The sequence below is a fragment of the Budorcas taxicolor genome, chromosome 13 (genome assembly GCF_023091745.1).
Source record: "Budorcas taxicolor isolate Tak-1 chromosome 13, Takin1.1, whole genome shotgun sequence".
Lineage (NCBI taxonomy): Eukaryota > Metazoa > Chordata > Mammalia > Artiodactyla > Bovidae > Budorcas > Budorcas taxicolor.
The window spans coordinates 77,880,514-77,895,902 of record NC_068922.1 but is presented as its reverse complement, the minus strand read 5'-3'; the positions used below and the strand labels follow the sequence as shown (position 1 = coordinate 77,895,902).

Genomic DNA, 15,389 nt, shown 5'->3' with positions numbered 1-15,389 from the left:
ACAGTTGCTGTTGAACTCTCTGATGGGTACAGCGTAGTGTAGCATGGCATGGAGTAGTAACAAAATTGTAAGCAAAACAGACATAGTAGTTTTGTCCTCAGAGAGTTAACTGACTTCTACGGGAGAAAGATATTCATAAAATCATATAATTTGTATTTGTAGACTGATTTGAAAAACATGATCTCTATTTGCATTATTGTCCCCAGTTGGCTTCATACATACACACCCTTAGAAAATATATAGTGTTGGTTGATGTTGTGTCTTCCACTTCAGGGTATTGCTCTCTTTTTTCCTTCCAAAATACATCTTGCAGAGTTATGTAGGGTTACATCACCCTTTTAAAGTGATAGATAGTAGTCATTAGTGTGGCTACACCATTCCCCAATGATGGGCACTTAGAAAGTTTCTGGGTTTTGTTTTTGTGTTACAAACAATAATGCAACAGGTCATTTTGTGCACTTCTGCTTTTTCTCTGGTAGATTCCAGGAAATCAAAGTGGTGGGTCACAGGCTTGCTTTTCTTTTTCATTTTTTGTTCTACACATGCCTATGTCATTAGAATTCATACAGCACTTTTGTGATTTAAAAAAATACGCTAAAAAATAGAAAGAAGTAGGTAGATGGCTCCTGTTGCTGGCTTTTAGAAAGCAGAGGTGCCTGATCACTGTCACATGACTGTTACATAATCCGCTACCCATTATGTAATAAAATCTGCAAAGGATGCCCCTGCGATTACACGTCACCAAGCAGAGAAATCTCAGGCCTCCAGCCCTGCTTTCAAGATGAGAAATATGTCTCCCTTCGGAGATTTTGGTATTTTTCTGATACAAAATGTCACCGAGAATCAGTGACCAGGGTTTCCTCCCACTAAAGCCTTCTTGAAGCTTTTGTTTTCTTTTTGGCTGTCACAAAACCACAGAGCTGGAAGGGACTTATTAACAGCCTCATGCACTCTTGTAATGGTTTCCAAAGTACAGTTCTGAGTTGTTGCAAAGGCGGAGTTTGGGTGGGGCCGTTTTTCTCAGCTGGGCTTCCTATGAACACCATCACCTCAGGAGTGACTAAGACAGGAGCTTAGGCATGAGCTGGTGACAGCAGAGGTGCACAGCGATCTAACGCGATGTGCAGACAGCAGCAGATAAATACAGTGACTGCTACTCTGAATAGCAGGTTCTTGGTTCTCCAAATGCCCTCCAGGCACCAGGTCACCAACTCCTGAGACAACACCCACTGACTTTCGCTGGGGACGCCAAGGCCTAGAGGGGGAATCCTGCACTCACACAACACCTGTTGGACAGCTCCTGATCAGACATGTGCAGCGCTCATGGGAAACACAGGTATTATGAAACACCGGGGACTTCTCTGGTAATCCAGTGGCTACGACTCTACACTTCCAGTGTAGAGGGCAAGGGTTCTATCCCTGGTTGGGGAACTAAGATTCCCACGTGGAGCGTGTCAAGGTCAAAAAAAATTTTTTTAACTTTTTAAATTATGAAAGATGTTCTTGTGGGGTGGGAAAACAAGGGGAAGGTGGGTCTTCGCCTGAAGAAAGCAGAGAAAGCTTCAGAAAGGATATGACGACTCAGTTGGGGCTGGAAGTCAAGAAAACAAGGAAGGGAGGAAAGGAAGAGCATTCATACCCTGTGAACAGCATATACAGGCACAGAGGCCAAAGTGGTAGAAGAGTATGGTAGGTACAGAGAGCCAAGACCATGCTGGAGAAAGAGAACTCGGCATGTTGTGGGCCCTGAGTCTCCAATACATATCTGGGGTGAGTTAGAGAGAATGAGGGGTTCAGTGGTGAACGTGTTCAACAAAGTCTTGCGTATGTGCTGGACACTTTGCAAGTACTAAGGGTTCAGCGAGTGATGAACCACAAAAGCAAAGTTCACAGTTAACATGGTGTGTGTGTGTGTGCTAAGTAGCTTCAGTTGTCTGACTCCTTGCAACTCTATGGGTTGTAGCCCACCAGGCCCCTGCGTCCATGGCATTCTCCAGGCAAGAAGACTGCTGCTGCTGCTGCTCAGTCGCTTCAGTCGTGTCCGACTCCGTGCGACCCCATAGACGGCAGGCTCCCCCGTCCCTGGGATTCTCCAGGCAAGAACACTGGAGTGGGTTGCCATTTCCTTCTCCAGTGCATGAAAGTGAAAAGTGAAAATGAAGTCGCTCAGTTGTGTCCGACTCTTAGCGACCCCATGGACTGCAGCCTACCAGGCTCCTCCGTCCATGGGATTTTCCAGACAAGAGTACTGGAGTGAGGTGCCATTGCCTTCTCTGCAAGAATACTGAGTGGATGCCATTTCCTCTTCCAAGGGATCTTCTTGACACAGGGATCAAATCCGAGTCTCCTAAGTCTCACTGCACTGGTTGGTGGGTTCTTTACCACTAGCCACCTCTGGGAAAACCATCAGCATGATGGGTGGAAGACAAATCCATGAAGTGAAGTGTGACAAGCCACCAGAATTGATGCCAGTGTAGTCTACACTGCAGGTGTCTGGTGAAGTGACAAGCCAAGGAGACAGTGTTTGGCTTGGTCTTCCTCAATACTGGTTTCCATTCAGGGAAGTTGAGGGCTGAGGAAAGTCATTTCCTTTGACTTACCAAGATTTTATTTTATATTTTATTATTTATTCATTTATTTTCTGGCCGTGCCATGCAGCTTGCAGGATCTCAAGTTCCTTACCAGGCATTGGACGCAGTCGCTCAGCAGTGAAAGCATGGAGACCTAAACACTGGACCACCAAGGAATTACCAGCTTAACCAGATTTTTAAAACAGTGTATTTAGAGATTATTACACTAATGCAACTACTGTGGGGTTGGAGAAGACTCTTGAGAGTCCCTTGGACTGGCAAGGAGATCCAACCAGTCCATCCTAAAGGAGATCAGACCTGAATATTCACTGGAAGGACTGATGCTGAAGCTGAAGCTCCAAACTTTGGCCACCTGATGCGAAGAACCGACTCACTGGAAAAGACCCTGATGCTGGGAAAGATTGAAGGTGGAGAAGAAAGGATTGAAGGAGAGGACAGAGGATGAGATGGTTAGATGACATCACCGACTCAATGGACATGAATTTGAGCAAACTCTAGGAGATAGTGAAGGACAGAGAACTCTGATGTACTGCAGTCCATGGGGTCGCAAAGAGTGGGACACGACTGAGCAACTGAACTGAATGTAACTACTTTAATAATTTTAGTAAGTGGCTTCCATACTCACTTGAATCCCAGGAGGCAGTATATTATTATTATTGCATTTATAGGCGAAAAGGCCGAGGCTCAGAAAAGTAACTATTCCAAGGTTATGTTGCTTGTAAGTGGTAAAGGCAAAACTGGAACCCCTCTTAGACACAGCCTGTAACACCGCAAGTCCCCTCAAGGCTGGATTCAGTCTCACGTGACACTGGGCATCTCATTTGCTTTTTTTTAAGCCTTGGTATTTCCATCTGCATAATGGGGGTGAGGGATCCAACTGTCAGCTTCTACTCTGGCGCGGTCGGGAGCTCATGGTCAGATCGCATGGATAACGGGGAAGACCGGGAAGTGGAAGCCGCGAATTTCTCCATCTGAGCACACAGCTCCAAGTTACCACCTCCGGGCTCTAGCCAGGTTCCCATGACAACTCGGCCAGCCGCCATCCTGGGACCGAGGGCCTGCGTCACTTCCGGCCCGTTTATTTCCGGGTCCCAGCCCCAGCCCCGCGGCGGCGGGCCTTTAGGCTCCGAAGCGGGACGCCGCCGCTTCTCGCTCACCTTTCTGCCTCCGGCTTCTTCTCCGCCTCCGGCGAGTGCCGGCCTCTCCCCGGCCCAGCGCGCAGCCGCGGCCTGGCCTCCCTTTGGGCCCGCCTTCGAGACGTCACTTCCGGACTGAGTGCTTCCGGGTCGCCGCGGCCCCAGGGTACTGGTCTCTGTCTCCCGCAGCCGGCCGGAGCTCCGAGCGCCCAGCCGGGCCCGGCTCCGGCGGCGGCCGCGGCTGCTTCCTGCTCACCTCGGCCGGGGCGTCCTCGGCGGCGGTGCCGGGGTAAGGGCGGTACGGCCGCGGGCGGAAACGGCGTCTGGGGCTTCCCTGGGCGGAGGGGGCGCCCGATTCGGCGGGGCTCGGCCGGTTCGGGAGCGGGGTCCCTTCGCGGCCGGTGAGGGGGCGATGAGCGAACCCGCCTTTCCGGCACTCCGGGGCCCCGGCTGCTCCTCAGGATCCCGGCTCCCCGCGAGGGCTGCCTTGCAGCCTCCTGGAGACCGGCGGTGGGAGGCTCGGGGCAGCTCAGGAGGAGCACCCCTTGTTCGGCGACGGCCGCGGCAGCAGAACACCCCGATCCCAGCTGCAGGCAGTTACCGCGCAGTTGGTCCTCAGCCCGGGCTCCGGTGGCAGACCGGGGTTTGTACTCATTATGTGACCTTGGACAAGTCACTCCATCGTCTGAGTCTCAGTTGGCTGGTTAGTTCAATGGGGAGTGAACCTGTCTGCTCGGGGCCGGGGTGGGGATGAAGGGAGATGCATACGAAGCACAGCCTCTGGCATACAGCAGCCTTCCAGTAAATGATGCGTGCGTGCTCAGTCGCTTAGTCGTGTCCGACTCTCTGCGACCCCACAGGACTGTAGCCCCGCTAGGCTCCTCTGTCCATAGGATTCTTCAGGCAAGGATACTGGAGTGGGTGGCCATGCCCTCCTCCAGTGGATCTTCCCAGCTCAGGGATGGAATCCGGGTCTCCTGCGTTGCAGGTGGATGCTTTACCATCTGAGCCACCAGGGAAGCCCCCCACCCCCACCCCCGCCAATAAATGATAGCTGCTGTCGATTCGGCCACAGTCCCTGGGGAGGGCCCGAGATTGGGACTAGGGTGTTTTGCACAACTGATGTGGCGCTTAGAGGCTGTAAGAATTACCAGACTGGGAATAGCAGTTGCCAGCTTCTGTGTGCTGCAGGGAGGGGAGCCTGCTTGCTCCAGAACCCCTCTGCCAGCGGCAGTTGCCACTGGGGAAGCCCAATTTCAGCATCAGCTGAGGCTATTTTCAGAGGTCGGGAAGCCCTCTCTCTGAATCTCTCTGGGATTGGGTTGGGGTGTGGGGACCCTTTGGTGTTTTCACTGCCAGTGGAAGGTTGCTTAGGATGTGTCTCAGGGGCTTGGGGATGAGTGCCAAGGAGTGGGGTGTGGAGGTGGAGGGGGTTGATGGGCACTCCCCTTGCTGCTGTTTGGAGGCCCAGGGAACTCTGAGCGGCCTGAAGCTAGACCAGGGATCTGTAAACCTGTGGACTGGGGCAGTTCCGAGCCCAAAATAGCTTCTGCCTGTGCAGGGAGGAGGAAGCCTTCAGATGCTGCTTGGGGAATGTTTCTGCTTGAATGGGCCAGCTGAGGTAAAGCCAAGCTCATCCTTTGCTATCCAGAATCATTTCAGTTCCGTTCAGTGAGGTTTTAAACAGATACAGCTTTCCTCTGAGATGTTTAAAAAATAATTGAAATACCACCACCACCCCTCCCCCCGCCCCCGATTGCAATATCTCTCTTCAAAGGGGGGCCCAGATTGTGGGTGCAGGAAGGTGCTGACCAGGTCTCTTGGCTCTGGACACCCACCCGATTCTGTTAGGGATGTTCATGGTACCATGCTTTTTTTTTTTTTATTACTCTTCCACCAGCCTGGCATGTCTTGGCATTCCAGTCCTTGGGTTGCTTGGAGAAATTAACGGCTTCTGTCACTGCGCTGTCTTGGTATCCTGTAACCACGCTGTTTTTGCAGAGAGCGTGTTTTTTGTTGTTCTTGCAGAGTGCTAGGAATAAATTGCTGGCTCTGTGCTCAGAAGAGACATCAGCTATGACCAGCTACAATGCAGCCTGTATTCTCAGAAAATGAATTCAGGAGGGATGATGTCAGCTGCTTTACCACTGGCCAGGCGCTGGTCAGCCTCCCCTCTCAGCCCTCGAGCTTACGTCATAGAGAGATCTGTGCTCTTCCAGTCCTGCTCCGTGTGAGAAGATGGGAGTCTTGCTGCCACCGAAATTTTTAGAACTCAGCTCTGCTGGCCCTGCCATAGGGCGTCTGCCTTAGTCAAGCCCTTCTGAGAAGAGCTGTCCAGCAGCTGGATGGCTGTGCCTGAAAGCAGTGCAGCTCAGAGCTTGAGTCAGGGTTTTGGCATCAGACCCAGGTTCAGATCCCTGAGCCCCTCCTCCTTGTCCTTATGGCTTAGGGCGAGTGACTTGGCCCCTCTGTGCATGCACGCTGAGTCGCTCAGTTGTGTCAGATTCTTTGTGAGCCCATGGCCTGTGGCCCGCCAGGCTCCTCTGGCCGTGGGATTCTCCGTGGCCGTGGGAATACTGGAGGGGGTTACCATTCCCTCCTCCAGTTGGCCCCTCTGAGCCTCAGTTTTTCCTTGTTTAACCTTGGGGTTGTCGAGTGGATTTAGTTGATTTTCACGGGGCACTTAGCAGAGGGCCCTTCTGTGCTAACCCCTTGGTGAATGGCACTCATGGTACCCACAGATGATGAAGTAAAGGAGGAAGATTCCAAGCCAGGGGCTGGCCACCCCAGGGTCCAATTCCAGCTCTGACCTTTTCAGGCTCTGTTGAGCAGGTTGTTTAGTGGCAGAGCCTCGGTCTCTCTCCTCGTAGAACTGTGAGGATTAAACTGGATGATGCAGTTAAAGTGGAAAGCCCGAGGCCTAGCGTACAGTAGGACCATGATCATTGTTCGCCTTTCTTCAAGGATCTTGTAGCATTTTCTTTCACCTTTTTCCTCACCAGTATCGGCTGGTTCAAATTTCCCCTTAGATGTGTTTCCTGCCCTTCACTTTAGGACTTTGAATACAAACTGGGCTGTTGCAGTCCTTTTGTTTGTTTATTTGCCAGCCACAAACAAGGGTGGGGACTGTGGTGTGGTTACAGCGCTGAGCAGACGCTGAGCTGAGCTTGAGGGTGGCTGACTCTGTTTTTTAAAAAAAAGTCAGTCTCTATTGGCTCAAGCCTGACTTCTTTGGAGAAAAATCATAGCAGTGTTTTGGAGGCTTGATGTCGCTCTGTCTAAATTGTTCTCAGATGTACTAAAAAACAGTCCCTGGGGCCAGAGGCCGGATGGAAGCCTCTTTTGGATAAATTTAAAAAAAAATGGTAAACGCATATGGGTTTTTTTTTTTTTTTTAGCAAGGACAGTGATGTCTTCTCTCAGGTTGCAATGCAGTTTTATTTTTAAAGCGAACACACATACTTTGATACTGAGCAGTAAGCCTGTTCAGCTAGAATTCAGGGCAGAGCTCTGTCTTCTCAACCGCTGTGCCCTCCTGTCCCCTGCTACGCCCTGTCCTCCCAACTGCACCAGCCTGGGGCCTGGCACCATGGAGGCCTGAATATCACTGAGCTCAGGAATCATGGGGTGGCGGGAGGAACACAGCTTTCCAGTCCTCAGGCCAGGCTTGGAAGCTGGGGTCCGCCTTTTCCTAACCCTGAGCTTATATAACCCTGTGGCAGATCATGTCATGGAGCCTTGCTTTCTTCCCTCTCCTGCTGGCCTTCCAGAACTCTAAGGAGAGCTAAACGAGAAACGCAAGCATGGTGAATGCTGACGTGCTTAGCATCATGTGTTTTGCCTGTTTTATCAAATACCTACTGTGTGCCAGGTGCTGTGTTAGGCATCATGGTGAACAAAACAGATATTGTCCTTGCCTTTGCAGGGTTGACTGCTTACTGGATATTGAGGGGAGACAGACAGGAAGATAGTAAATGAATAAAGTTGAAAATTTCCCAGAGTATTTTTTTTTTTTTGGCCACAGCCAGCAACATGCAGAACTTACCCCACTAGGGTTCGAACCCATGCCCCCTGCAGTGAACTGTGGAATCTTAACCACTGGACCCGCCCGGGATGCCCAAAGTTGATGATTTCAGATGGTGATTACCCCAGGATGATGGGATGACAAAGGCCAGGCAGGTGCGCTTTACTGAGCTGGGGTGGTCAGGGAGAGCCTCAGAGGAGTGATGGTTGAGTTGAGACGTGAATGATGAGAGTGAGCCCGCGACAGGAAGAACATGCAGAAAGAACAACATGTCCAAAGGTCCTGCGATCAAAACGGGCTTGATGTGTTTGAGGAGCAGGCAGAAGGGCCTGTGTGGGTGGACCTTAAAGGGCAGGGATGGCTGTTCTGAGGGCCACAGCGCCCTTGGGTAGGAGGGAGAATCTGATCCCAAGTGGCACTGTTCACCTGTGTGCGGTTCAGGTCTGAGCCTTGGGCTTCCTTGGCAGGGCAGTGGGTGGGAGAAGGTGGCCTCTCTGTGTCCCTAATTCTCCTGCATGTCTTACCCCCCGGGCGTCTCCCCAAAACTGGAGAAGCCAGAGGAATGTCCATTACCGCCTGCATGATTTTATGGACTTCCTGATCGTCGCCAGGCTGATGGACACCTAGGACTTCTGAGCTGGACTCAGAGCTGCTGGAGGACTGTGCAGGTCCATCCCATCCCACCGTAGCTTGTTTTGGTCCCTCACCATCTCCCACAGCCAACAGGAACCGCCCCCCCCCCCCCAACATCTCCCACAGCCAACAGGAACCCCCCCCCCCCCAAGACAGTGGCAGGTTTTTATGAAGTGTGTGCCCTGCCCTGGCACTGTGACCTTTCCTCAGTCACTTGGTCACCATCTCTGCACCCATGGAGCTTGTGGGCAGGAAGGGCAGGACAGGCGAGTGTGAAAGCACATGCCCACCCCAGTGGGAGATGTTTGCCTCACTCTGATCTCACCTCTGGGAACGCTTGGTAGGTGTTGCACCTTCCAACACTGGGAACGTCTGCTGGTGTGCCTCGTGGGCCTACTCTGAGCTGGCATTCTGGAGAGCGTTCTTTTCCTTTCCTTCCCTTGGCTGTACTGGGGCTTCGTTGCAGTGTGCGGGCTCTTTGTGGTGGTGCACAGGCTGCCCTAGTTACCCCGAGGCGTCTGGGGTTGCAGTTCCCTGACCAGGGATGGAACCTTCACCCCCGGCATTGGAGGGCAGGTTCTTTACCACTGGACACTGGGGAAGTCCCTGAAGAGCTTTCTGTACTGACTGCAGAGAATCCTTCTGCCAGCTCTGGACTGTAAGAATTATTAACCCCCTTTTTCAGATGAGAACACTGAGTTGAGTACTTGGCCCACATAACCTGGAGAAGCAGACCCAGGGTTCACTCCCAGGCAGGCCAGCTTTGAGGTCTGTCTGTGACCCCTGTGGGCCGTGTTGCCGCCCCTGGCCCTGGCAGTATCCCTCGATGGATACGGATGTGCTGCAGCATCGTAGCGCCAAGAATACTGATGGATCTGTGCCTACTCTGCTAACAGGTGGCCAGGAAGACGGCAAGAGTGTGTGAATCCTGTGCATCCAGCCTAGAAGATTCTGTCCTCTCACAAGAGGGAACCGTAAAAAACAAAGATGGAGTGGGATTCCCTCGTGGTCCAGTGCTTAGGACTTATGCCTCCACTTTAGGGGGCACAGGTTCAATCCCTGTCGGGGAACGAATATCCCAGAAGCCACAGGGCATGGCCAAAACCACCACCCCACGCCCCACGCGCCCCCCCCCCCCGGCAGAAAAACAAAGGCAGATCAAGGGACTCTCCAAGAGTCAACAGCCAACGTAGCCTTTTTTTTTTAATGATCATAGATGTGATCATGCTCCTATCCTCCTTGCTTTGAACCCTTCAGGGGCTTCACGGGGCTCTTTGAATGAAATGTCTGACTCGTTGAGACCAGGGGCTGGGATCCTGCTAGTGTGGGCAGCCTTGTGTCCTGTGACCCTCCTCCTCTCTCTTCTTCAGCCTCACTAGCCTGCTTGCTGTTCACATGCCAGCTTCTTTCTGGCCTCAGGAAAGGGGTGTGGCGGTGAAAGGCATGGACTTTGTAGCAGCCTGCCTGGGCGCTCACCTCAGCCCTGCTTCCTGATAGTCCTATAACTTTGGGCGCGTTTCTTAGTGTGTCTGTGTCTCAGTTTTCCCATATGTGAAATGGGGGTAATTATGCCACTGACCTCCTAGGGCTGTTGAAGACAGGATGAGTTAGGAGGCGTGGGCACCTGGCGTGTGGCAAGCACTCATAATGTTAGCCTGGGGCCTGCCTCCTTGCCAGCACCTCCTGCTTTGGGTCTAACCCTCACTTTCTCAGGGGCTTTTTAACCCTCCCTCACCCCTGTGAAACCAGGCTCGATGCCCCTAATCCTACTTTCCAGCAGCATCAAGGACCTTGCCCGTCCTGTTTCCACTCCTGTCCGGTAAGTGTGTTGAAGCCCTGGTGTAGCTCAGGCCGGCTCTGCTTCTGGTTTGGCCTCGGCAGCCACCAGATGGGACGTGGACCATTTCGAGGAATGACGTGCTTCTCGGTCTTCCCTTCCAGAGCATTCTGCGGGTCCAGGCAGGCAGCATGTTGACGCTTCTGGCAATGTCCCTGCCTCTAAGCCAGAAGCCATGGAGGAGATAAGGTAGCCCCTGTTCCTGGATTGGATTGGATGGGGAAGCCCAGTTCAATGGATGCAAAATACAAGGATGACTTGTTCCGGAAGTATGTGCAGTTCCACGAGGCCCAAGGGGACGCCACCCCCAGCAGTGATGAGTCCCTGCGGGCGGCAGCCTCCACCCTCCTCAGCCTGCACAAGGTGGACCCCTTTCATCGATTCCGGCTGATCCAGTTCTATGAGGTGGTGGAGAGCTCCCTGCGCTCGCTCCGCTCCTCCAGCCTGCGGGCCCTGCGCTGCGCCTTTAGTGTGCTTGAGACGGTGGGCATCAACCTCTTCCTCTGCCCCTGGAAGAAGGAGTTCAGAAGCATCAAGGTAAGGCCTGGGGATGGGCCCCGCATGCTGCTCTCCCCTCTTGCGCCTTGCTGTCCATCGGGAAGAGGGTTTGTGACGGTGTTATCTCTTTCCTCTGCTTGGGCCTTCCTGGCTTCCCGGCTGCCTCTGAGATGAGGACCAGAATTGCCCACCTGGCCTCCCTGCATAGTGCCTCCTTCGCTGGTTGCTCGCCCCTGGCAGCTCACCTCTGAAACTGTGAGGTTGGAAAGTGGGGCAGCAACCAGTTACACAGGGCCTTGGAGCCCAGAGTAGGGGCTGGAATTTATTCTAAGGGGGCTGGGAAGCGGGCAGGGCCGGGATCCGGTTTCCACTGGAGAAGACGACTCCTGGTGGTTGTATGGGAGGTAGACAGCGTGGAGGCCTTGAGGAGGCTGCCCCAAGAGGGAGACAGGGATGAGGGGGGAGGAGGAACTGGAGACGGAGAGTTCTGAATCATTCCAAAGGCGGTGGTGGCTCAGGAGAGTTTCCCCCCGGTCAGGCTGAGTCTCACCGAAATACCAGAAAGGGTACTCGCATTGCTCCTGGGTGTTTCTGCCTCTGACCCAATTCCCTTTCTCCATCAGTGTTTGCCCTGCACCTCCCTAAGGAGCAGGGCCCCTGCAGCCCATGTGGAAGGCCAGTGGCTTTGCTCCCTGCCCGTCCCCCCCCCAGGGTCATTTCCCTCAGACCCCTGCGCTGAGTTGTTGGGGAGCAGTAGCCTCCACTTGCTGCCCCGACCCCCGCTCCCCACGTGCCCGTGTGCAGACTGGGTGCGCCCTGCCCGGGTACAGTCTCCGCGGTGTGTCTGGGAGAGAAGAACCCACCTCTGCTCCTCTGCCCTCCCTTCCCCTAGACCTACACCGGCCCCTTCGTGTACTACGTCAAGTCGACGTTACTGGAGGAGGACATCCGAGCCATCCTGAGCTACATGGGCTACGTGCCCGAGCTGGGGACCGCCTACAGGCTCAAAGAGCTGGTCGAGACGCTGCAAGTGAAGATGGTCTCCTTCGAACTTTTTCTGGCCAAGGTGGAGTGCGAGCAGATGTTGGAGATCCACTCGCAGGTCAAGGACAAGGGCTACACGGAGCTGGACGTGGTGAGCGAGCGCCGGGGCAGCGCGGAGGACGCGCGGGGGTGCGCAGAGGCCCTGCGGCGGCGTGCCGAGGCCCGCGAGCCGCTGTCGGCCTCGATGGCGCGCGTGGTGCTGCAGAAGTCGGCCAGTGAGCGGGCGGCCAAAGACTACTACAAGCCCCGCGTGACCAAGCCCTCGCGGTCGGTGGACACCTACGACAGCTACTGGGAGAGCCGGAAGCCTCCCCTGAAGACCTCGCTGAGCCTCCGGAAGGAGCCGGCGGCCGCCGAGCCCGGGGACGAGTTCAAGGACGAGATCGTCCGCCCGACGCCCTCGCTCCTGACGGTGGCCGGCTCCCCGCACGGCGGCGCCGACGACCTGCCGGCCCCCGCTCCCAGCAACGGGCTCGGCCTGCTCCGCGGCCCCTACCTGCCTGGCCCGGACGACGTGGATCTGTACACGGACGCGGAGCCCCGGGCTGCCTACCGGAGGCAGGACGCCCTGCGGCCCGACGTCTGGCTGCTGAGAAACGACGCCCACCCCGGCTACCACAAGCGCTCGCCCCCCGCCAAAGAGTCCGCCCTCTCCAAGTGCCAGAACTGCGGCCTGGCCTGCAGCGCCGCCCTCTGCCTGCGCTGCGACAGCCAGCTGGCCTGCTCCCCGGCCGCCAAGCCCAGCGCCTTCCCCGGCAAAGCCTCCGGCCACGACAGCCTGGCCCACGGGGCCGCCCAGCGGGAGAAGTACGCGGGCCAGACTCAGGGCCTCGAGCGGCCGCCGCACCTCCACTCCAAGTCCAAGCTACCCGCCGCCGCCGCCACCTCCCGCTGTGGCTTCTGCAACCGCCCGGGGGCCGCCAACACCTGCACCCAGTGTTCCAAAGTCTCCTGCGACGCCTGCCTCAGCGCCTACCATTACGACCCCTGCTGCAAAAAGAGCGAGCTGCACAAGTTCATGCCCAACAACCAGCTGAACTACAAGTCCACCCAGTTCTCCCATCTCGTGTACAGATAGATGCCACCCCGCGCCTCCCTGCTCCAAGGGCTACACCTCCGACCTTTCTGGTGTCACGGGGAAGCAGTGTTAAGGCCATAGATCTCAGAAGCAGAGCCCTGCCCTTGACCACGCGGGTGTTGGGAGATCCTGGGACCGGCCACCCCACGTGGGAGTTCCCTTACCGACTCAGATTATTTCAACTGATGGCTGCTTTGTCGTCTGGCAGGAGAGAGGGTGGCGCTTCGGTTGGGATTCCTTTTTTGCTAATCTCTCCACTCCTTGTTCTTTTTTTTGGGGGGGGGGCTTGTTTCTTCAAGATGGTTTCTATCTCTGGGACTCTTGCCGACCCCTCACTCCCATGGCGAAGCCAACTTGGATTGGGAAGGGCCCCCCCGGGTCGCTTCCAGATGCACACCTGGAGCGGTGAGCTAGAGGCCTGTTGGCTTGTGAAATGAGCCCTCCTGCCACACCGGGCCTCCTCCACTGGCTCATCCCTCCGCCGCTGTCCCCAAACACCGGGACCCCCGCCGGCACCCCCCCGCCTGCCTTCCCTGCCTCTATGCGTCAACGGTGACCCGAGCCCAGGATTCACTGAATGTCATGCTGTTGCCTCCACAGCTCAGCGCAGCCGTGGGGTCTGTGAACTTCGCCCTCACGCTCTGCAGTGTGGACCTTCCACCGCGGCACTGACCTCCCCCCTCCTTCTGTTGTTTGCACATCCTTCTCTTCCTGTATTGTACATAGATATTTTTGAGATTTATTTTTAAATAAATATTCAACTTGCCGTGTGTTTCAAAGTGGTGAAAACATTACCGATGTAGCTATTTATAAAGATGCCCCAGGTTCTTTAGTCTTCCAGGGGAGGGGCTCATGCCCTTCCACCTTGTTGCCTCTGCTCGCCACCGCCCAAAGTTCAAGTGGAGCGTGCAGGCTTGGAGAAGGAACAGAGATGATGTCCCCTGGGCTCGTGGAGAGCCGCTGTCTTCCCTGCAACCAATCTCAACACCTACCTCCAGTGCGCACCTCGGGGGGCTCGTCCGGGCTGAGAGGTCTCTGCGCCTGCAGACTGTGACCACCCAGTGACGAGTCGGGAACCTCACCCTGCGGACCTCCAGCCTGGTCTTCGCCGCTTGCTGAGTGTGGGCCTTGCGCTGCAGTCTCCTCGAGTCTCAGTTCAGAAGGAAGAGGGTTTGGATCCCCACCACCCCTCCACCTCAGTCCTCTCCTCTTCACCTGTTTCCAGGACTCCTCTGTAACCTACATGACCTTTTTGCACTAGAGGTGGGCAGGAGTCGGCATGCGCCCAGCAGACGGGTGCCTCCTGAGATTCTTAGCCGAGCCTCAGCGCTTCCAAACCCGAAGGCCCCTTAAACTCCTTATGTGAATTAACTGACCCCGGATTATCCTTTTGGGTTACAGAGGAGGAGCGGGGCAAGATTCTGAAAATAAAACTGCTTCCGTGTGAACTAATAATATATTTTAGCCATAAGTGTTGGTGATGTACAGAATGTTACGGGGATTGACCTGCAGTGGGTTTTGTGATGGGAGGAGGTATTCAGCTCCTGAGCACATTTCCATCTGGCTGAATCCTGAGGCCACTGTGAATTTGCTGATGTTCTTCCAACTCAGTTGAGAGATTTTAAGGTTTTCAAAATCTTCTATGGCTTTTTTATATATATATATCTCTAGTAGATCACTTGTAGATATTCCATGTGTATATAAAGCTGAGTTTCAACCAACTTGATTACTAAGGCCCTCCCACTGGGGGCACCCATCTTCGATGTCCTCCTTCCTTTTCACATCTCAGAGGTGTCAATGCCTGTCCCAGTCCTGACTTTTCCAGTTTTCCATTTTCAGACTGCTCTAGCACTACACTAACTCTTAACCAACCGTGATGCCACGTAACTCACACAGCAGACAGAAGCAGGAATAACCCACTTGTTCTGGAAGAGAAAGTCCAGCGTGGGTTATCATCACGGAAACACTGTGTTTGTGGGTTGGAATAGGAAATGCTGTGACCATGCTCCTCGGTGTGTATCTTTAATTGTATGAGGTTGCTGTGATTGAGATAAATAGATGCTAATTTAAAAATGCAGATGTTTGCATTTGATTTCTACCAAGAGTTGAAATGTTGAGAGATGCTTTAAAAAATAATAATAAAGTGTCTTCCATTGTTAATGAAGTGTTTGGGCTTTTATGTCTCTCCCCTCTGCCGCTCTGAAGTTTGGGTTGCTTGGGTTTGTTTTTTCGCTGTTTTTGTTTTTTACTCAAACCATGTTTTGTTCTTTAGTGACAGGACTCACTTCTCCTCCATGAAACTCACAAATGATAACAGCCAGCATCTGAGTGCTTGTTCTGTGAGACAGACTTTAAAAAAAGAACAAAAAGATTTGTGAATGTGTTCAGGTTGCTGCGGCCTCTGCTGCGTGGCCTCCTCTCGCTGTGGTGGTTCGGGGCTGCTCTGGTGGCGGTGCGCCGGTCTCATTGCACTGGCTCCTCTTCTTGCCAAGCACAGGCTCTTGGTGCCCACGCTTCAGTAGCTGTGGTGGGTTGGCTGTTTTTGCAG

At 54.1% G+C, this 15,389-nt stretch overlaps 1 protein-coding gene across 4 annotated transcripts; it reads left to right on the top strand.

Annotated features, from left to right (window-relative positions):
* The first annotated feature begins 3,919 nt into the window (after positions 1 to 3,919).
* Positions 3,920 to 15,001, top strand: SPATA2 (spermatogenesis associated 2). Of its 4 annotated transcripts, XM_052650534.1 has the most exons (4): positions 9,471 to 9,573; positions 10,162 to 10,203; positions 10,326 to 10,758; positions 11,612 to 15,001. In XM_052650534.1, exons 3-4 carry the CDS (start codon positions 10,438 to 10,440, stop codon positions 12,839 to 12,841), a joined length of 1,551 nt encoding a protein of 516 aa, XP_052506494.1. In that variant the 5' UTR covers positions 9,471 to 9,573; positions 10,162 to 10,203; positions 10,326 to 10,437; the 3' UTR covers positions 12,842 to 15,001. The 4 variants fall into 4 exon arrangements, with proteins under 4 accessions (XP_052506492.1, XP_052506494.1, XP_052506493.1 ...); XM_052650532.1 differs by lacking the exons at positions 9,471 to 9,573; positions 10,162 to 10,203 and adding an exon at positions 3,920 to 4,016; XM_052650533.1 differs by lacking the exon at positions 9,471 to 9,573 and having other exon boundaries at positions 10,066 to 10,203.
* Positions 15,002 to 15,389: the final 388 nt, after the last annotated feature.